We start from the raw sequence: 21,726 nt of genomic DNA on the forward strand, positions 1-21,726 counted from the left end.
CTAAATTATTATAAACAGCTCCAGATTCCTTGATCATGTTTACATAGGCTGTTTTTTTCCCCCTTTCTATTCAATTTGGTTATTTTTATCAATAATTTGTGTAATACTCAAGTTTTCAATGCTATTCTAGACTGTTGTTATTGAAACTCATCAGAACATTTTTAATATAAGACAAAATATAACAGAAGAAAAACATTAATTTTCTGCTCTCAAATTAAGTCACTGAATATTTAATTATCTACTAGAATGTTTGGCATAGCTTATAGTAGGTAAAAAGTCAAGACAAAATCTGTGTCTGAGTAATAGGGGATGTAAATCACACATATATTAAGGAGGTAAATGTTATATAGTGATATAGAATCAAGAGCTTAGATGTATAGTTCAGGCTACAAGCATAAAAATACGTAAACGGAGATCACTGTGTTCCAGGCTGAATGATGAGAGTATCAGGGGAGAAGTGGCTGTGGGCTTGAACTGGTGAATAAGAAGGGAAGAATTCTGGGCAGGAAGATCAACATAAGCAAAAGCGAGAGGTGGGAATCAGCCTAGTTGTGTGTCGGAGGGTAATGGACCAACCTGATGAGCGAACGATCCTCATCTACCAATCATGGAGGGTCAATATGAACATAAGAAGAAAGTTTGTGGACTCTCAACTACCACACTGAGGAGTCTGATAATGAAATAGGATGATCGTGCAGTGTCGTCACTAGCAGGATTAAAGGCCCTTTTAGAATTAATAGCCTGGCAGATTAGGTTCTTAATCAAACAATAAGTTGGATGACCAGAACTCACTGGCCTCCCAAACATTTCCTGAACGATGTCATGTATATGACTACTGATTGGATCTGGAGAACGGTACTGAACATCTTCCAGATTATGTCATTCGAGTGTTCTTGCCATGTCCTTTGAAGACTGAGACAGAAAATCCCAGTCCAAATTTAAAGCTGCCCCCAGCTGTCCTCGCTGGTGAGGTAAGGAGTTTAGAATACAAGTGAAGGAGAGCTAATTGACATGCTACATCTACAGCCCAACATTTTCCCTATTAAAAAAATGAAATAAAACATGACTTAAATTTTTTTTAAAAAATTATAAAATTATAACTCCAGTATTGAGGCTGCCAGCCACTGAAAAACTCCAGGAGAGAAAGTTAAGGATAGAAAAGATTCCTTGCTATCTAATGTCATAAAAATGTAGAGGTTTCAAAGTGTCTTCTCTAATTTGGTGAGGCAAACTGGGGGATAATCTTTTCCCACAAGCTATGACCTCTTACATCATATTTGACCCCAAGCTAAGCACTCTGGAAATGGAGGAGGATTTAGAAAGGATGACAGGGGTTTAACCTTCGTTTAGAGACACACAGCCTGTGCTCCTATCATAAAGACTTCTGAAAAGTTGGTGTGTAAAAATATCATTTATATCATTCAGGATCTTGAGGCAAATTTTTAAACAACTGTTTGTGAATGCTACGAAGACATTATACCTTAGACTCCTCATCAATAATACAGCCCCAAGCTGATGGAGAACTGAAAAGACGTGCCAGGGTCCTAATGGAAGGCAGTGAGAGACACGATCTGACTGCCTTCTCTCTGCTTTCCTGTGAACCTCATGCCTAGACAGCATGCGTTTTGCAATACCAGGAGAACTATAATAAAAACTCGTCCTGTTTTTGTTCTTTTCTTAGCGTATTCATTTATGGAGAATAGATAAGTAGGCATCACAGGTGGCCCAGAGCCCAGTGAAACTGTCAGCTGCAGTGTTTGTCATATTTCAATCAAAGCCAGGGCCGTTCAGCTATCTCCATCCAGCACTGTCTCCACATTCTGGAGGACCAGAATTAATGAATTAGCTATTGATTAAATTCCACTCTAACAAATCCACCAAGGCAAATAAATGAACTACCCAGGGCACGTGTAGGCCATGGCCAGACATGTACAGGCTATCGATCAGTAGTTAGTATTCTTTTGGGATATAGAAGCAGCTGATGATAATATGACAAGTATGGAAAATGCAATGTAGAAACAGAGTTTGCTTTCGGAGGAGCAGACTATAAATCTAGAAGTGTCCATTTGATTTTTATTTGTGTGCTATGGCATCTGTGGTTTACATATGAGAAAAACACATGTAAGTGCTTGTTCTGGAGATGGAGCCAAAAGCAAGGTGCAAGTTAAGGCCAAAGATAGAGATGATGCTCTCCACACACAGAATCGCACAGGCTGATAGGCTACCTGTGCATGTTATTAAAAACACATGAAAGTCAAATTTCTACCAACCACTGCATTTTACCCAAAATAAGCAGAGAATCAAAGAAATATAAGTCTTGTTAGAAACCAAATTATTTTAAATGCTATGAAGTAAACCAGTTTACTGACATGCCTCTAGAAGGATTTCACATTTGATTTTGCATGCTGCTAATATAAAAGAGATTTTTAAAAAGCCAAAATAGAAACATAACTAACAAGTCTACGTTGCCAGAAGTATAATGAAATTACACAAACAATAACATGCACACAGGAGGCTAACTGCTTTGGTGCTGGTGTAATTTTGATTAATGGCTTGGCAGCCCATACCCGCTCGTTAGAGTCTCGCCTTTGGAAAATGCTGCTCTGCTACGATGGATCATTTTAAGAAAGGAAAGGCTTTACATGCCAATATTTTGGTTCTGAATGATCTCCATCAATATTTTTGCTAAATTTTTGACCAAAAAAGAATGGAAAAAAGGAAGGGAGGGAGGAAAAAAAGGAGAACATTGCCGGAGGCATTGGAATACAGAGAAATATGGGAGAAGGGGATTTTCGGTGCCGGCCAGGATGGAGTAAGTCTATTAAGGCCACTGTCTCCCGCTGGTCACCACTAGAAAGTCTACACGAATTACAAAAAGCAGCCACCAGAGGACCCTGAAAAGTTGACAGATCAGGAGCGGAGCCACAACTGGATGCACAAGCATTAGAGGACGAATTTCCCTCCTCTGTCTCCCATCTTCAACCCAAGAGCAAGCCCAGGGTGGCGATGTACACAGGACAAGCGAATCCGTGAGAGAAACCCGACCTTTCTGGCAGAATACAGAAAGCCCTAGCAAGCCAGAGGGTGTGAGGGAAATCCCTGTTTTGGGTTATCTTCCCTCTTTTTTTTTCTCTGGACCCCGCTTTGAGGATGATTTCGGCCAAGGAGCTGCACTATGGCAGCCCTGACCAAATGGAAATCTAAAATCCCAAGAAAAATCTATCTTTCTAACCAGAGGAACCAAAAGAAGAGGCTCCTGTGCTCTGTAGAATGTGTGGTGAGACGATCCTTGTTTACTTTTCTGTTTTCTCTCATCTCATTGCTCCCAAAACAGCCTCATTGATGTAACTGTGTGGAAGCCTGAGAGGCTGAAATTCCAAAAGAAACCATGTTTTTCTGGCTAACGACCCAGGAAAGGAAGTCCAGGGACCTAGAAACCATGGAGGAACCCTCACAGATGAGGGACTCAGGCAATCTAGTTCTCGTGTGTGGATGTTTACAGCACCTTTAGACAGTCACCAAAAACTGGAAACTATCCGAATTGTCCATAAACTGTAGTAGATTCATACGATGAAATATTATTCAGCAACAAAAAGCCACAAACTTGATATGTACAACAACATGAATGAATCTTAAATGCATTATGCTCAGTGAAAGCGGCCAGACTTAGGTGGCTTCATACCATATGACTCCACTTAAGTGACAACAGGGAACAGGCAAAATTGTAGAACTTGGAAGAGAGAAGTGTTCGCTCAGTTTGGGGGCAGAAGGAGGAGAGACTGGCTCTACAGAGCACAGTGCGAGGGGGTATTTTGATGTGATGGAACCGCGCTATATCTTGATTGTGGTGGTGCGGATGCATTTGTCAAAACTCATAGCAATATGGAGCGAAAAAGAGTGTATTTTACTTTGCATAAAATTAAAAAAATGAAAAATGTAAGAGATTAAAGAATGAACAAATTCAGGAAACCTGGTATTTTGAAATTTCCTGATAATCTCTTGTTGATGCTTTACTCAGTCATTATTCCGTTACACACAGGCTCTTTCAACCTGCACATCGATGACTTCGGTTCTGGGATATTGTCGTCTTTATCTTCTTCTCTGTTCTCTCTTTCTGAAACTCTTACTATCCACATAGTAGATTTCCGGGATTTTTTCTAATTTTCTTAATTACGTTTTTCTTGACATCTTTGCTTTTTTATCGCATATTTATAGAGACTTTGCTTAAATTTTCTCCCAAAGTTTTAATTCAACTTGACACTTTTAATTTCCATGAGGTCCTCCTCTGACCCCCAATTAATTTTTTTTTTCCAAGTAAATTTGTTTGTTTCGTAAAGAATTTCTTTTCATCTCTTTGAGATTGGGCTAAATCTCATGTCTGGGTTTACCTGCAAGGTTCTCTCTGATGAGGTTCGCATTTGAGTCGGTGGACAGAGGAAAGCAGATGGCCCTCCCCAAGGTACGTGGGCATCATCCGATCAGTTGAGGGACTGAACAGAGAAGAAAGGGAGGGAGGAGGAATTCCTCCTCCGGCTGCTACCTGAGCTAAGACATCAGTCTTCTCCTCTCTCAGACCTGGACTGGGATTTACGCCATGGGCTCCTCTGAGTCTCAAATCTTTGGACTTGGGCTGGGATCAAGCTTTCCCGAACTCTCCACTTTCGGTTTTGTTTCTCGGGAGAACCCCGACTCATTACAGGTTCTAATCACCTTTTTTTTCAGACTTTCAGCTAATCCCATGATTTCAGCTTTGAACCTTCCCCTATCTTCCCCTTTTGCACAATCCTTAAAGCTTGTAAGAGCTCAGATGCTGAGGTTCTCTGCAGGGCAAATTAGTTTGTTTTATGTCATTATCTCCCTCTGCCAACCAACATTTTGGTTGTAAATTTCTCCACTGTACAGAGTCATCTGCCTCTCTCTGCCAAATACTGCTTCCGGATTTGTGCTGAAGTTTTTCTTCTGTTGTCTGAGCTCTCATCTTCCTTGCTTTGTTGTTTAACACCCTTTTAATTTCCTTTTTTTTTTTTTTTGCCATCAAATATATTGGAGGGTAAGCAATCATTAGCCACAACTACAAAATAGCTTTCCTTGTTATCATCTTCTGCAAGAATCTTCTTAAAGGAAAAAAATATATATCCTAGAGACAAAGACACATATGGGTATTTGTTCAACTTCTAATAAAGCTTACGTATTATTTTTAGCTACATATAAATATGGAATCAAAGCTATATTCCCTTATGCCACTCACCTGGGTTTGAGTCATGGGATGCTAACAGACAAGAAATCTGACATCATCTGCCCACCTAACTGTAATTCTTCCTTGAGTTATTTAAGACTGAGCTCAAGTGTCACATTTTCCATGATGCTTTGACTGATAGTTGTAAATAGAGTTTGGTATTTCCCCTCTTTATGCATTTTGTGCACATTATAAACTTCCGTTGCAGTGTTTTTCACCTTGTTCTATAAATATTTGTTTAGCTCAGTGACTTCTACTGTAGACTCAAACTGCGAAAATTTAGAAGCTTGCCTTATAATTCTTTGTATTACTTTTTCGTCTTACATTAGCCACAAATGTGTTTACTGAAAGAATAAATAAAGGTCTCTGGTGTCACTTTAACTTGACCATCTTCCTCCTGCGTAGAAGGCAATCCTGTGGGTAGGTAGGAAAAACCTACTACTAAGGGAATTATCAATTAATTGACAAACCCCAAATTAGATAAATACCTGTCATGAGTTTGATAGAAGGTGTGCTCAAGAAGACAAGATATGATTTTTGCCCTAAATAACTAAACATCCAATTACTTGGGGTTTTCTAATTATTTTAATCACTAGTTCCTCAAATCAAAAAAGACCTACATATTTGAATTTGTCATAAAGGACCCTTCAGAATGGAAATATTTTATAATGTATAGATTGTTTTAGTCGGTGTGCATGGGTGTGTGTGGTGTGTGTGTGTATGTAGGTGAAGGGTGGTTCCTTTGAGGCAGAAGAAGGATGTGTAAGTGCTCAGATAGCATTCTTAGCTTCAACTTGATATACAGGAATGAACAATGGTCGTCATCACACTTTGGCCTGGGAAACAATATTAAATCTTCTCATTATTATCATTATTGCTAATTTTGAATTGGAAAGAGACTCACTTTCAAATTATGATCATTTCTCAGGAAAAAAAAAAACAAAAACAGAAAAATAAAGGGATTCTACCAAGAATCTGATAAAATTGGGAATGGTTATCCAAACATCATCTTCCCTATTTATTTTACAGATATTTCTAGCTTGAGGGCAATCTGATAAATGTAAATCTAATTTTTTTTCAAAGAGATTAAGTTAGACGGTAGTCGCTCTAATTAAAATTGTATTCTGTGTCTCACAGAAGGATTCACTGAAGGACACATTTAAATTTCATGCTGTAAGCGTTGGTTCAGAGATTATTAAGTAAAGAGAAGGGAAGCTGGGTGAACAGAGACAGAAACATCAAAGCTTAAATGTTAGAGGATGTGTCTAGATAAGATCAATACAATCATATCAAAATTTTGCTTTACAAATATATGTATAGCGACTTATTAAGTGAGATTGCCGTGGCTCAGGTAAAAGTACTGATTTTTATTTTCATTGCATATGATCAGTTCTTTAAATTAGGTGACAAAAAAGGTGTACCTTGAAGTGATGCCACCAATTGTCGGTGTTGGTATATCACTTGGAGTATCTTCCACAGTGGCGATTTGGGTGCCATTGCTTTTCACACAGGCGTATTTTGTGCAGACTTCAACCTGCAAACAGTAGTTTAGAAAAGCATAAATCCAACTATTGTCAAAATCCAGACCACCAACGGCTGAATCTCTCCTACCCTCATTTCATATGAATCTCTTAATAGCCTCTTGGGGTTAATCGAATACTAATATTTGATGTTAACTGACTCCGCTGAGACAAGCTCAGAAGAGGGTGCTGAAATGGGCTTAGGACAATTGGTTTAGCGATTCAATGGGGACATTTGGTCTCTGGTTCCAACCATTCAGGAAGAGGCAGAGAAAGTAATCTATTTGGAGCAGATTAAGGAATGGAAGCTGCCTTGGTGACAGCTGGCAAGTGTAATAGTTATCACTGTACACTGCTCTCTAGATCTATAACCAGGTAGTGCGACGATGATGTCTCCTGGAGGTCTCGCCACTCTCCAACGAATGGCCTAAATGTTCACGTCAAATGGAAGGAAAATGAGGCCTAGAGAAGCCGTTCAATATGGCTGAATTATCTTCTATCTATTTGTTCCAGCTGCAATTGTATTTGTACCTTGATCACAGCAGAAAATCATCTTTCGTCCCTTTAATTCTGCTACCTCATCTGAATATAAACTGAGGAGGGTGGAATAACTAAAGATTAGAAATTGGGTTCATCAAACATTAGCACACGCACACACACGTTCAGCAAAAGGAAGGAGAGAGAAATGAATGCATGAAGGACTGGTAGCAGGACAGCCACGAAGCTGTCCATTCTCCTCTCAGAGGACACATCACAGAGAAGCTGCGCCTTGTCTAGTGCGAACTGACTTTCAGCATCTATACAGACAAGCGGGCAAAGCGAGGTGCTGCTGAATCTAAAGGTAACACACGCACGCACACGTTCAGCAAAAGGAAGGAGAGAGAAATGAATGCATGAAGGACTGGTAGCAGGACAGCCACGAAGCTGTCCATTCTCCTCTCAGAGGACACATCACAGAGAAGCTGCGCCTTGTCTAGTGCGAACTGACTTTCAGCATCTATACAGACAAGCGGGCAAAGCGAGGTGCTGCTGCATCTAAACAGAGAGTTTTTAAGAGAAGCACTTCTCCGAATTTCCACAGGCATTCGAGGAAAGAAAAACGTGACCCTCATTGTATTTAGTAGCTACGTCGTTTTACTTGTGGGGCAGTTTGCTCCTAAATGGGAGATGAGGCAAATGTGCACAATGCTATTTGTGAGTTGTGTAATTTATTCATGTCATATAGAATTCCGAGGTAATATTTCGTAGGTGTTTAAAAGTAGGTGTCAGAAGCCCTAAACTCTGAGTACATCCAATTAAACCTGAAATATCTTAAAGGCAGATGAACTTAAACTGTATTTGCTGGTTACAGAATTAATGACAATAAAACTTCATACATATTTGAAAATATTTGACTCGCATAATGATATAACTTGAAATCAACTCAACTGACTTTATTAGGTAAATAATATGTGCCAAATATTACAATGGGTACTTGTACCAACAATTTCACTGAGTCCTCACACTTTATAAAGTTGACAACTGAGAGTCAGAGAAATCAGAGAATATAATCAGGCCAGTAAGATAGTTTTACTATACTCTATTGCCTTATCAACTAAATATTAAGCATAACTTTGAGTTCTAAATTACTTAGGTTTATTCAACTGATTCTTCAGAAAGTTTTAATTTTGGCTTTGGACAAATGTGTCAAGATTTTTCTCATTTTCACTAATGTTCTGAGTCTTCATTTTTAGGGCCTATTTCTGGTGCTATAGCTGTACTCGATACTATGCGACTGAAGCACAAATATAAAAGTTTACATATTTACTTAAAAAGATAAAATTGAGTCAAAATTTAAATTATTCCCTTTAAAAAGAGACATGTAAATGGACGCAATATAAATATATTAAAAATAGATATTTTGTTGCATCTATTGGTCTGCTTTAAAATCAATGGCTATTTTAAAGAGGGGTTAGCATAGAGAATCTTAATTCTGAAGTATTAGGTATATCAATTAAGTGCATATTTTAAATGAAGTAAGATCATCTTGGGCATCATAAATGAAAACTATTGCTATTTGTTATTCAGATTTCCAGCGATGCAACAACTATTCCAAATGTATATTCCTGGACTGTGAAGAGCTTCACAAAAATGTAGTTATCAAGAATACGAATATCTTAGTCACTAATAATAAAATCTGAGTATTCGATTCTAATTTGGACTTTTGTCTCATCTGTTTCAAATCTGATTGAAATGCTCTCCCTTCAGGCCAACATGGACTCAAACCAGTAGGTAAGAGTAAAGCCTTTCACAGAACATTCCCGAAACACTTAAATGTCACCCAGTGTTGCACAGCACCCAGGTTAAATTTATATTCCTGATAAAGACTCTATCAGCTTTCTACACCCGGGCCCCAAAGAGGATGACACAGCAAATCCTCCACCACCTTCCTATGTTCGTAAAGTTGTATTTCTAATTATTTTGAAAAGATTTTTGATTGCATACTTTGCTCTATAATATACATGCACATGCGGACTCTCTAAGAACTGTGAACATAAACTCCGTCCCGATGTTCCATGCTAAGACAACTCAGAGAGGTTAACAGAAATCGTGGAGTGTAATGAAAAATAACCGATGGAACGTTCTTCTTTAATTGCACATTTTAAAACTGTTTTCTTAGGAAGCCAGGCCTCGTAGTGAAAGAGGCTAAAGCATTGGGTATAGCCAGACGATTATGTCTTTTCGCCCTTAAACGTGGGGAAAGACGGGGATGGGAAAGTGAAAATGGCAGCACTTAGTAAACAGAGCCCGTAAAAGGCTTCTGTACCCAAATAAAATTTCTACGCTTAATGTCTTCTGAAAATTACTGATAGAGCGCTCATGAATTTTAGAAGTAGCACAGTTTATTTAAAAATTTACTAAATTGCAACCTTTCTCCATAAACTTCGAGCTTCTGAAACACTCCATTTTTATCATTAATTTCTTCCTTTGGTCTTGTTATTTTTCATATCCTAGCTCTGTAACAAGATTTCCTATTCCTTGAAGATAAGTTCTTTGTTTTACATGCCTTATACAGTATTCGTTATATTTTTTTCTACTCTTAACGTTAGTAGTTCTCAAAGAGGTCTCTAAGTTGGGCCTCAGGTGGTCAGGGCACTCTCTGAAATGGCATATTAATTTTTCTCATCTAAGTACATACATATTTTTTCTAGGGCAGGTTCCACTGACTTCATCAGACTCTCCAAGAAGCCCAAGGGACAAAAGTTTAAATACAACTGCTCGCTCTCATGTAGGTGTGGGTCACTGAATGATGCACAGATATAGTTCTTTCATCCTTAGATAAAAATCTTTTAATATGTTGTGTCTGTCATATACTCACTTACGCTTTCTTTTTGCATTCAGAACCACAGGACACTACAGGTGGCCAGAATGCTATCTGTCATCTAGTCCAGTGCCCTGACAAAAGAGCCCACTGACACCAAGTAGGTTGATGACTTCCCTAAAGTTACCAAATTCGTAACTAGCAGAAATAGAAATAATATCCTCATAATCACAGGCTGATTCTGATGTTCATGATCAGTAAGAGAAGCAAAAAGAAAGAAGGCAAACTGCCTGGCAAGACTTATTGCAAATATGTGATTTGCTTCATTTTGCCAGGGCGAACATCATCGTCACCCTGTCACCGTCCTATTCCACATCACCATTATCTTCTCTCCAGAGACTCACATGTTTGCCCACAGCAGATTTAATCCTGATCGATTTCCTGCTTTTCTCTCCCTTTTCCCACCAAATAATCTGTAACCAAGATGGAAGGTATCCACGAAGAGACACAATCCGACATGTTTTATTAACACACCCATAAGCTTAACTATAAAAAAAAACCAACAAAAAAAACCCCAAAAAACAAAAATAAAAAAAAAAAACAAAGTTCTAACCTGAATGTCATAGATAGTGAAGGGAGACAGGTCTTGTAGAATGAAAGACCCGGGCACATTCATTCCAGTCTTGTGGAGCTTATTATTTACATAGACAGAATACTCAGTGACAACGCCATTTGGGTTTGAAGGAGATGTCCAGATGACGCGTACAGCTGTACTGTTGATGATGACAACCTCCGGAGGAGGCATGCCCTGAGGCTCTAGAATTAGAGGAAGAAACTGAACAAACTCCAGCTGTCTCTGAAAAAGCACTTATTAAACTAAATGCAGATTAGTATTTGGGTTTCGCGAAGGGTCCGCTGCTTATCTGCTTTCCTCTGATGAAGTTATCACAGGCTGTAGTCCTCTGTAAATTGGCTTATTATACTCGCAGTTAGAAACCGTAAGAACTGGTGGTAAAATGCTTTATACCACCAGCGTAGTGCTAATCTTCAATACTATGCGGCCAGTGGGATATGATGATAAATTATTCACCCATCTGCACCACTAACACGTATCTATTATTTGTCTCTTTTTCCATCCCCTCACTCCATATCTCTGGGAGGGGGAGGGAGGAGGGGAGGTTGGAAGGAAAGAAAATTTGCTCCTTAAGCAAAAACTAAAACTCGAATACACTGAGGCTGGTGGAACGTGAAAAATCATTTGATGTTACTAGCTTGTAACTCAAGCAATATGAAGCAATAATGCAATATTGTCATTATGTAAATGATTTTGAATGTTGATTACCATAGGTAATGATGAAATCTAACATTAGGAAAAAAATCTTGCTTGGCGTTAAATTACACAATTATTCAAGCATGTCAGAAATAACTATGCGAAGACCTATTTTTATCTTAAGAACCCATCTTAACTAGTTGAAAAATTGTCCGTGTGATCCATTCTATTTTATAAACAAAAGGTGTCGACCTTTGGCACCACGGAGGGAAATGGGTTCCACACTTAAAGTGCTCTGCTAATGACCTGTGACACTTGCTTGGGAGGTAATGATATTATAATGTTTATAATGAGACTCTATAAAGCCAAAAAGATTAGAAAGACCATTCCAAACTCATTTCAGATTCACAAGTTGCTTCTCTTGCTTCCTCCCCCTTGCTAACTGGCTTAGAAATGAGTCATAGGCAATTTTTCTCAGTGGATGAACTTCCACCTACCATTTCTGGTGACTCAGGGAGGGCCCTCGCTGGGCTCGGCTGTCGTTTTGAAAAGCACACTGCTTCTGAGAGCAAATCTTTAAAAAAAAATGTTTCTAAATGTCACCGTTTATTGATGTGAACTCAGCTCCAAACTCAGCATACACGGAAAAGAACAGGAACAAACTGGGCTAATATCCCATTATTAGAGCCTTGTGCTGCCGTCTCGATGGGACCATGTATTGATCCGCCACTTGATGACAGCAAGCACTTAGGCATTTTAGCCCGACCCCCTTCCCTCCAACACCGGAAATTTTATAATGGAGGGATGACTGATCTCAGCCTCAGCAAGAATCAATCAATTTCATTCGCATCTCTGAAGCTTAGTGTCCCTTGAAACCTGGACTCACCCCCATCACAGGTGTTTGTGCGTAGTACTTCGCTGCTGATGCCGTGGACTCCGTTGAAGACAGAGATAAAAATCCGATACTCTGTGTTTGGATTTAAGTGGCCGATGACATGAGAGTTTACATCTGGGAGAATTTTTAGAGATTCGTTTGAGGTAGCAGAACTCCAAAAGAGCGTATAATATTCAACATCACCTTGTAGGTCTTGAAAAGCTGTTAATAAACACAAGACACCATAAATGTGGCTGATCTAAAAAGGACCTCAGGGGAAAAAAGGACAGAGAATAAACTCTATCATTAGCTACTCCTAGAATGGGAAAAAAAAGCTTGTGGAACCTTCTTTACGGTGGTGCTGTTTCTTCTTCTTCTTCTTCTTTTTTTTTTTTAACAAAGTTGATTTTTCTCCCATTCCATAATTAATTGCATAGAGTCTTATCTTTATAGGAAAATAAACTTATACATTTCCTTTCAATATTTTAACTATTCTACTTATAATTATTCAACTAATGTCCAAAACTTTAGTATTATACTACTGAGTGGAAACTAAGAGTAAAATAAAACTACGCACTGCATAGAACGACTGCTCACAAATAACACGATCCTAATACAAAGTAGGGCATTTCCTGGCATAGAGCCTAAAACTTGAGAGATTTTTTTTTTTTTTTAACTTGCTAACAAAATCTGCTAAATGATACCTAGAAGAATGTTTCAACAGATAACCTGTTATGGACACTGCCGATGTAGCAGTCACATGGCATCCTGTCTTAAGGTTCCACTTAGCAGAGCACTAGAGTAGTATCTGAATTTTTATCAAGGCTTTCATCCTTCCTCCGAGTTCACTGTGTCTCCATGATGTACACAAGCTGTTCATGAATGCCAAAATCAATCACTGTCTCACAAGTATAACTCATCAATTCCTCAACCCTCATCCTTTCAAAGACCAGCCTATTTTCTTTTGCCCCTTTTACCTAGTTTCTTTATTCTTGCCCTAAGCTCTGCTTCTCACTATCTTCCTACAGTGAAGTCTTAAAAAGAAGACATAAAACAGCTATATTTTCTTAGGGAGGAAACAGTACACTGCTCTGCTTACGTTAATAGTATCTTTAATGATCTTAAGCAGGAATTATTACCTTGGTTTGCTATATAATCTGGAGTTAAGGTATGAATACTAGCTTGTGTTCAAAGCAACAGGAAGAATGAGGATTTCCTATGAGGTTATGTTAAGTATGTGTATATTGAGAAATATTTTATCAGATATTCTAATCCTGTTATATGTGACCCATCTTGTATAGACCACATAAATTTATGCGACTAGGTATTGTTCTAATTATATAGCACATCACGAGAACCTTGGTGACTTGAAGATGGTTATAACCTCTGGATATAAATTTTCTATTAAATGCCATTTTTTTGGTGGTGATCTCCATAGATTGGTCAAAAATGTGGACTTAGTTATAGCAAATTCTCAAATATAGAATAGGTCCCTCTACTTTGTAATGAATTCTCAAGTAATTTAAAACAGTTGTTAGATAGGCTAATAGAAAGTCTTCTTGTCGAAGCAACTAGATTATGCTCCTTACAGGCTATTGGATTATTTTTAGAGATCAATCAATATTAATTATGTCCTCTAGATCTTGAACGCCTAGATCAGGGGTCAGCAAACTATAGTTCGTGAACAAAATCTAGCCTGCAGGCCAAATCTGGCCTGCCACCTGTTTTTATATAACCTGTGAGCTAAGAAAGGTTCCTGCATTTTTAAAGGGCTGGAAAAAAAAATCAAAAGGACAGTATTTTGTGACATGTGAAGATGATATAAAAAGCGAATCTCAGCGTTCATAATACATTTTTATTGGAACACAGCCACGCTTAGGTGTCCTCTACTGCTGTTTTCATGTTTGCAATGGCAAAGTGGAGTAGCTGCTATAGAGACTGTACAAAGCCTGCAAAACGTGAAGTATTTACTATCTGCCTCTTCACAAAGAAGTCTGTGGCCCTGATCTAGAGCGACTGCAGTAAACCATCCCACGCGCTAGGTCTCCTAATTGATTTGCGTAGAAATGAATTCTTCAGTCATCTCTCATCAGCAGGCTCACTGGAAGGTAATTTTATTCAAATGTAAAAACCTAGAAGGATCCCATTAAGGTTATTTTATGATAGAAGTGTCTATCTTGCCCATAGATTCTCAAACTAGAGTCCGGTTTTCAAAGTTCCACAGTGCAGAACTCTGTGTCATCAAAGTACTTCCTGGAAAATTCGTGCATCTCAAAACTACTTCCTGAGAAAATTCTTTATTCTGCCCGAAGATAAAATCGCTCATCTGAAGACATGGGAAGATCCTGAGGCAACAACCCAAGCTGGGCTCCTTGTTTTTCCCAAGACATCTCAGACTTTCTTTCTAATTTAAGTGTCAGTCAGATACAAATAACTGCATTTTAGACACTCTCTCCCCCGATCCCAACTATTTACTCTCACTGTGCTCCAACTCCTATAAACAGCCTTCCAGAGCAAAGTGTATTTCAAGGAAATTGTATATGAGATGTGTTAATTAGTCATCGTTCTATATTGGGCAATGAAAACAAAAAAAGATGATTTCTGCTCTTTAAGCAAATTGCTATGGGCACATGGGCACAGTAAGCTAAGTTGCTGTCACCAAGAAGTCCCCAAATAAAGTGACTTAAATAAAACTGATATTAATTTATGTGTCACCCAAAGTAAGTGAACCAGATTCTGCTTCTTGTGGTTATTCAGGAACCCAGGTATTTTCTTTTATGTGGCTCTGGGTCTCTGAGGGTGCTGTCCATGTCTGCAGAATTAAAACTGAGACCACTGCCAGGCCCACATTCTGGCCTAGGGGTAAGATGAAGAGAGAACAGGCACATACCCGATGTTTGTGGCTATGACCCACAAAAAGACAGACATCTCTTCATATTCTACTGGCATAAGCAGTCACACGGCCACAACTAAGTGCCTCGGAGACTTGTAAATGTAGCCTCTAGACTGGTCAACATTGGGGACACCACCACTAAAAGACAATGGTACCATGCAATAGCCAGTAGTTCTACCTTTTAGACAAGTCCGTAATTATAAAGAGACACATACTCTTTATCTGTCTTCAACTCACTGCGGAAATGCTTTTATCTGAATGCTTTACAGAATTGTGTCCCAAATTTTTATTAGAAATGTTTTACCAATTTTTTTTCATCTTTTATAAAACGGCTGTTGAAAGCACTGTGGACATTTAGAGACAGAATAATCATGTATACCAATACTAAGTGCTAAGTGCTAGACATATATTATTTCATTTAATCCTTAGTGTAACATTTTAAAGCATTTATTATTATCATCCCCATATTTTGGATTAGGAAACTAGGATTTTGTGAGGTTTAGTGGCTTGTTTTTGGTCATACTGCTAGAAAATATTGGAACTGGGAGTCAGGCCTCAGTTTCCCCCATCCCAGAGGCTATTATTGAAATTTGAAATCTTTCCTTCATTTAGCTTCATAGTTGGGTTTTTTTGTTTGTTTGTTTGTTTTTTTTTGGTTAGGAGAATTTGGAACCGTGAGAAGAGATGTAATCACCCACAGGAGAGTTACCATGCAAAAGAATACTCAGGAAAGAACTCTGGGAAATGTCTCGGGGACGAGGAGGAGGAGCAAGGCGGGCACATTCCAGGCAGGAGGGCGTCACTTATGGGGTCCACTACCACAGGGAAACAGCAGGATGGCACCGAGGAGAGACGAGCGGATTGGGTCATTAGGCGGTAATGACTCCAGAGGCTCATGTGAGTAGAGAACAAGGGAAGACGGTCGGGTGACAGCAGGTGCACGAGGAGGGAAGCTGGTGGGAGAGGCCAGCGCAGGCTACTGGCTTCAGTGACTGGAACGATAAGAAGGGGAGCAGAGGGGCGAGAGAGCCGGCCGTGGCCGGTGCTTTCCAGAAGAGACGCAACGCGGAGCGATTTATGTGAAACGCTCCGTGAACAAGATCAATTCAGACAGAGTCAGAAATTCTTCTCACTACACAATCTCGTGGTTTCCGATAAAGAGATCAAGATGAGGCAGGTGGTTTTCGTGTGAGTGTAAACTCACACTTTCGATGGTGTCACCTTCATACTTCACGAGATTTCCAGAGAGTTCGCTCAGATATTATAGTGCGGGAGTTATGTCATTAACCTCTGTTATTTCCAGTGTCCAGGACAAAAAGAAAAAAGAAAAAAGTCAAAAATATGCATTTGTGGAAGGAAGAAAAGAGAGGGAGGGAGGAAGAAGAGAAAAAAAGGAGAGAAGACAGAAGAAAAAAGGAGAGAAATAGATAAAGATTACATTGTACAGATGAGACCATCTGAAGGCTGGAGTGAGCGCTTGACAGATGGTAAAAAGGACAGCATTTGGATGACTTTTCGTTTCCTTTTTTTCCGATACTTTTCTCTCCACCTCCAGTGTCTTCTTGCTCTTTTCTGGCTGTCTCTGACCTCACTGGTGAGGTGGCCTCGGATGAGGCTCTGCCTTTCCACTGTATGCTCTCCTAGGCAATTCCTTATTTCGCTGTTTATTTTAGAATGAGCAGTCAAAATGGGAGGGATCCTATTAAGCTACTCTTGACAAAGTGCTAATAACCATTGAGGCTAAATGCATGAGAAATGGCCAAACGTCGGAGGCCTGTGCCCTAAGTCGGTGTTCAGGAAGTGCTTGCTACTCGCAAACTGCAATTTTGGGTACGTTACTAGGCGTCCATTTCTACCTCGGCGCTCTTCTGAGAATTGTGTGAATAATGAAAGTACAGATGTTTTTGTATCTCTTCGTATAAAAATGTGATCTTTTTCACTATTATAATTTATCTTGGTGGTTTTTCATTGATGCCGAAATATTTTATTTTATTACATCAAGCAGGAAGAAGAACCTCTTATCTCTACAGGGACCAGGAAGATGGGGTGTATGTGACCTGTCTAAAGGGACAGCCACTGCTCACTGCCAGCTGCTGTTTTCCCTACCGTAATGTGGGAATAGCTTCATCTAATCATTTGATTTTTCAAATCAACCCCAAAATCGTCATTATGTGAAATCCTCTGATTGTTAAGTGGTGACAAAATATGTTTTTCAAATAGTGCAGGCCAAACGATGCATGGAGGATGGGGGAGGTGAATGAGATCTCTGTGCTGCAGTCTGCACTATTTACCCTAAAAACGCACTGAAGCAGCACAGGGGTGCGTGTACCTCACACGACATCGCCCAGTGATACAGAAGTTTAGAACGGGTGCTTCTCCTATTTTCAAAAACGTATCCCTGTTAATTTGTGATTGGTACATTCTACCAGAAATATTTTGTTATGAAAATGGTATGTACAGGCGGAGGATCACAGTTAAGAAATGATATGTTTTAACGTACATTTTATGGTTTTGTAGAAAGGTAATTTTCAGCAAGTAAATAAATATTTATAAATTTATTCATATGACTTTTGACCTACAGTTTGGTACCTTTTAGCATATTAAACAATGTGCCAGTTTTATCCTAGAAATCGAGAAAATGATTTAAATTAAAATTGCAAAAAAAAATAGGTGGTCCTTTCACAGAGAAGTGACTAGTTAATCTACTTAGGAGAGCGGGTTGCAGGAGGAAAGAAAATGATTATGCGACAAGCTTTCACAGGGCTGACCCTCTTCTAAGAGTTAACCTTTGTGCTCACAAATAGTTATCTGAAAAATTTCTAAGGTATGAATGGAAATAACAGCAGATTGCATTACCTACATCCTGAAGGTCAGAGGTTCAGATTACCAAGGTAATGAAACTTCAGTGAGCTGCTTCAGATCTATTAGGTTTGTCAGCTTTTATAAGCAAGCTTACTTCAGGCTTGCAATTATAACATAAAGGACCTATACTGGTGAAAATTCAGAAGTGGGATCTTAACGGCAGCATTGAAATCTCAGCTGAGGGGGAGGGCATCCACCTTTCTGAGTGGGCTTTGAAGATGAATCAAGTGGTAAGGGAGAGAGAAAGAGGAAGCGGGAGGAGAGGGAACATAGATTGTACTGTACATAAAAATCCACCTCCAGATTAAAAACTTTTGTACTTTTCCCAGCGGTGTCTCAGAGGGTAATCATAAGCATCAATTAACTGATATTCTTCCATTTAAGTGGTTTAAGAAACCCCAACAGACATGACACCGATCGTTAGACACCTGCAACCTTACGAAAACCCTACAGCGATAGCCTTTTGGAAAAATGGGTTATTTAGCGGCAACGTAGATCAACATAACCGGCACTAATTTTAATTTACGACCGATGTCACCTAGTGCTGGTTTTAATTCACAATGGATATATCATAACACTGGGGCAAATTCATTCAGATGTTCTAAAAGGAAATACGAAGCATTTCACTTCTTAGGCTATCACAAAACTCAAAGGCAGGAGCAAAATCACGTGGTCTCCATTGCCCAATCAGGAGTAATTTTACCACTTTTTGTGTAATAGTAGCAGATAATCACCCTAGCAGGTACAGTTTCCTTTCATTAAACAGATATTTTAATTGGGGCTTTCCAAGTCAGATCATTCTCAGTATTTGGTATTATTCTAGCACGTTCTGAATCAACTCTTTTCTAGATCTCAAGTGACACTTAACAAGAATGATTACAATACATATTTTCATGGCAAATGCGGTGTTATTGCTGATTGTGATAATGGATGACTATGAGCTAATGGATCAGCTGTTAAATGCTATGCTACTGACCAGCTACATCTGAAATTGCACTTAGTGTGGTTTCTAAAGTTGCAGAAACATATCGGTCCCATCTGTGAGGTCTTTTAACTGCACGAGAGGTTTGAAAGGGCCAGGGTGAGCCCCTGCGTTACTAGAGCCAGTTCAGGGGTGATGTCCAGGCTTCCCGTTCCTGGCTCGAGCTAAAATTCTGTCTATAATCAGCTCTGAAGATGATTAACTCAGAAAAAATGCATTCGCTTACTGCAACCCTAGCAAATGGTTCTTGCTAACAAGTACGAGTTATGAGACAGAGGGCAGCTCTCTCTATAGGAAAGTGCACAGTATCACGTTGTTCCACATTAATGCATGGGAATTTCTATCGCGACATTCCGGATCTCGAGGGCGCGGAAGAAGGGAGAGAAGGCCCGCGAAGGACGGAGAAGGAAGAGAGGCAGTCAGCCTCTGAAGAAGAATAGCATGGGGCCCTCAGTTTTCTGCTGGTTTATTTTTCCACGTGTCCATCTGAAATTCATTCTGGTACTAAATGCTGAGGGGAAACGGAGACATGAGAAGCACACTTACTCGGCTTCTCCCACCTCACGCCGATGGCCGTGTGATTGAGAACAACTGCAGTGAGGTTGGCGCCTCTCTCCGGGAGACCAGCTGACGTCGTCACTGTCACTGCCGGGCTGGGCGTAAAGCCCACGCTGTTGTGCACAAAGACCTTATATTCATACGTTGTAAACCTGCAAGGTTTTTAAAGAAAGTCGGATATAATTTTTTTTTTTTACAGGAAAAAAAATACACACAAAATACAGGACTTCCTTTTCTCCCCCACAAAATGCACAACTTTCTTTCCCCCTTATAAAATATGTTTTCTTCTTTTTCCTCCCTGCACAAAACATATCATTATTTTTGTAACTCTTGAGCCTTAACCAAAGTGTCAGGAAAATATTTATTAGGAACACTAAGCAAAGACTGTTATTTAATAACAAATGTGGTTTATCGTTTTCTCATTCTTATTGTTTTCAGAAGGGGTGAGGATTATAGCTCCGTTCAAGATGCAATTACCAATCTGGCAACCTGCCAGCTTTCTATCTGAATTTGATCCGGAGACTTTCATGCTCTCTTTTTGGGAAACGCATCCATTTTCAAATATCAGAATCTCTCATCACCGTATTCTTCCTGTATCTGTCCTTCTTACCCCAAATCTCATTGGCAGACAGATAAACCCTTAAATTAAATCGTAGCTGTCACCGAAGCGCACAGCACACCCCGCTGAGAGTTTTGCTACAGTGACTGTATTTTGCCATTGCTTGAGTCAATACAGTAGAAACTGAATCTTGCTTTGCAGGAGGAGGAAACTGGACCTGGCGATGTAATATAATGAGGGCTTTCCAAGTTACATATCGAATCGATGATCGAGTGAAGCCACCAACTCTTCAACTCTTTTTTTGTCTTTCCACACAGAGGGCTAACTGGCTTTGTTTGGTTCGAAACTGCCTGGGCAGGAAAATGCTATTTAGAGACACAGTCGGGCTTTGACCGGACAGGTGTTAAGAGTGAAAGACTTGCTCACGCACAGAGCATAACACACGACCGGGTGGCATTCAGGGCTCAGGACAAACGCGGGCCTCAGAGCATCGTCACCTAATATGGGTTTAATATATCATCAAGGATATGTTACTTCCAATGCAGGGCTTGTGGGTTTCGTTTCAATAAGTCACAATTTATTAGTCATGTCAGCAAGAGGAGGGTGCCCTTTCCAGGACTGAGCTAAGTAATTTGACCAAAGTTAATGTCAGGATTTTCAAAGCACTTGGCTACCTCCTCTGTAGAAGTCTGCCTACCTTAATTTGTTTCTCATTCATGGCCCGAAGATGTTTTGCAAGGCTTTGCCTCAGCCACATGTCATGGTAGCTGCAGGGAAGAGCTTACTGAATTCTTTGAAGGTATTTATTTATTTCCTCCAAATAAGTACTAGCATTAGATCTACATGCCTCTGCTTTATGTTATTATTTTTTTTTCTGCTTTGTATGCTGTACTGGGTTAAACTGTGCGCCCCCCCACCCCCCCCAAAAAAAAAATCAAAACACACACACACACTTAAGTCCTAACTCCTGGTACCTGATGGCGTGACTTAATTTGGAAATATAATCTTTGTAGATGTAATCAATTTGAGATGAGGTCATAGTGGATTGGGGAGAGCCTTATGTCCAATGGGCCGGTGTCTTCATAAGAGAAGAGAGAGAGAAGTACTGATGCAGAGACAGAGACACACACAGGGAGAAGATGGGCATGTGAAGACGGGGCAGAAATTAGTGTCATGCTGCCATAAGCCAAAGAACAACTGGGGCCACCAGCAGGTGGAAGAGGCAAGGGACAAGTTTTCTCTGGAGCCTGTGGAGGAAACATGGCCCTGACAACACCTTGATTTGGTGCTTTTAGACTCCAGGAAGGTGAGAAAATATAGTTCTGTTATTTTCAGCCGCCCAGTTTGTTTATGGCACCCTCAGGAAACTAACATATATGCTTTTCAGCAAGCGCTAAAGAGTCTACATGGCCAAGACAACTGAAATATAATAGCATTTACCGAGAACTTAATATGTCAGAAAGTTTCCACATGTACTAACTCATTCATTCCTCACAATTACCCTAGAAGGTGCTATTGTAATACCTGTTCTGCAAATGAGGAAAATACGTCTCAAAGAGTTGAATAACTTGTCCAAGTAATGAAGCTAGTAGGTGGGCGAGTGCAGATTCCAACCTAGACGGTCTGATGCCAGAGCCTGCTCGTTTACCCCTGGTGCTATGCTGCACCCCG

At 39.7% G+C, this 21,726-nt stretch overlaps 1 protein-coding gene across 1 annotated transcript in view; it reads right to left on the bottom strand.

Moving 5' to 3' along the window:
• The window catches only part of USH2A (usherin), a 564,162-nt gene that overhangs the window by 139,723 nt on the left and 402,713 nt on the right, over nucleotides 1–21,726 (bottom strand). The window contains exons 43-46 of the mRNA XM_025049837.1: nucleotides 19,485–19,648; nucleotides 12,214–12,423; nucleotides 10,671–10,873; nucleotides 6,658–6,770 (exon numbers count right to left, since the gene is read on the bottom strand). Coding sequence (XP_024905605.1) covers nucleotides 6,658–6,770; nucleotides 10,671–10,873; nucleotides 12,214–12,423; nucleotides 19,485–19,648 — 690 coding nt within the window. The remainder of the gene's footprint in view (nucleotides 1–6,657; nucleotides 6,771–10,670; nucleotides 10,874–12,213; nucleotides 12,424–19,484; nucleotides 19,649–21,726) is intronic.

Source organism: Pteropus alecto, unplaced genomic scaffold (genome assembly GCF_000325575.1).
Source record: "Pteropus alecto unplaced genomic scaffold, ASM32557v1 scaffold65, whole genome shotgun sequence".
Classification (NCBI taxonomy): domain Eukaryota; kingdom Metazoa; phylum Chordata; class Mammalia; order Chiroptera; family Pteropodidae; genus Pteropus; species Pteropus alecto.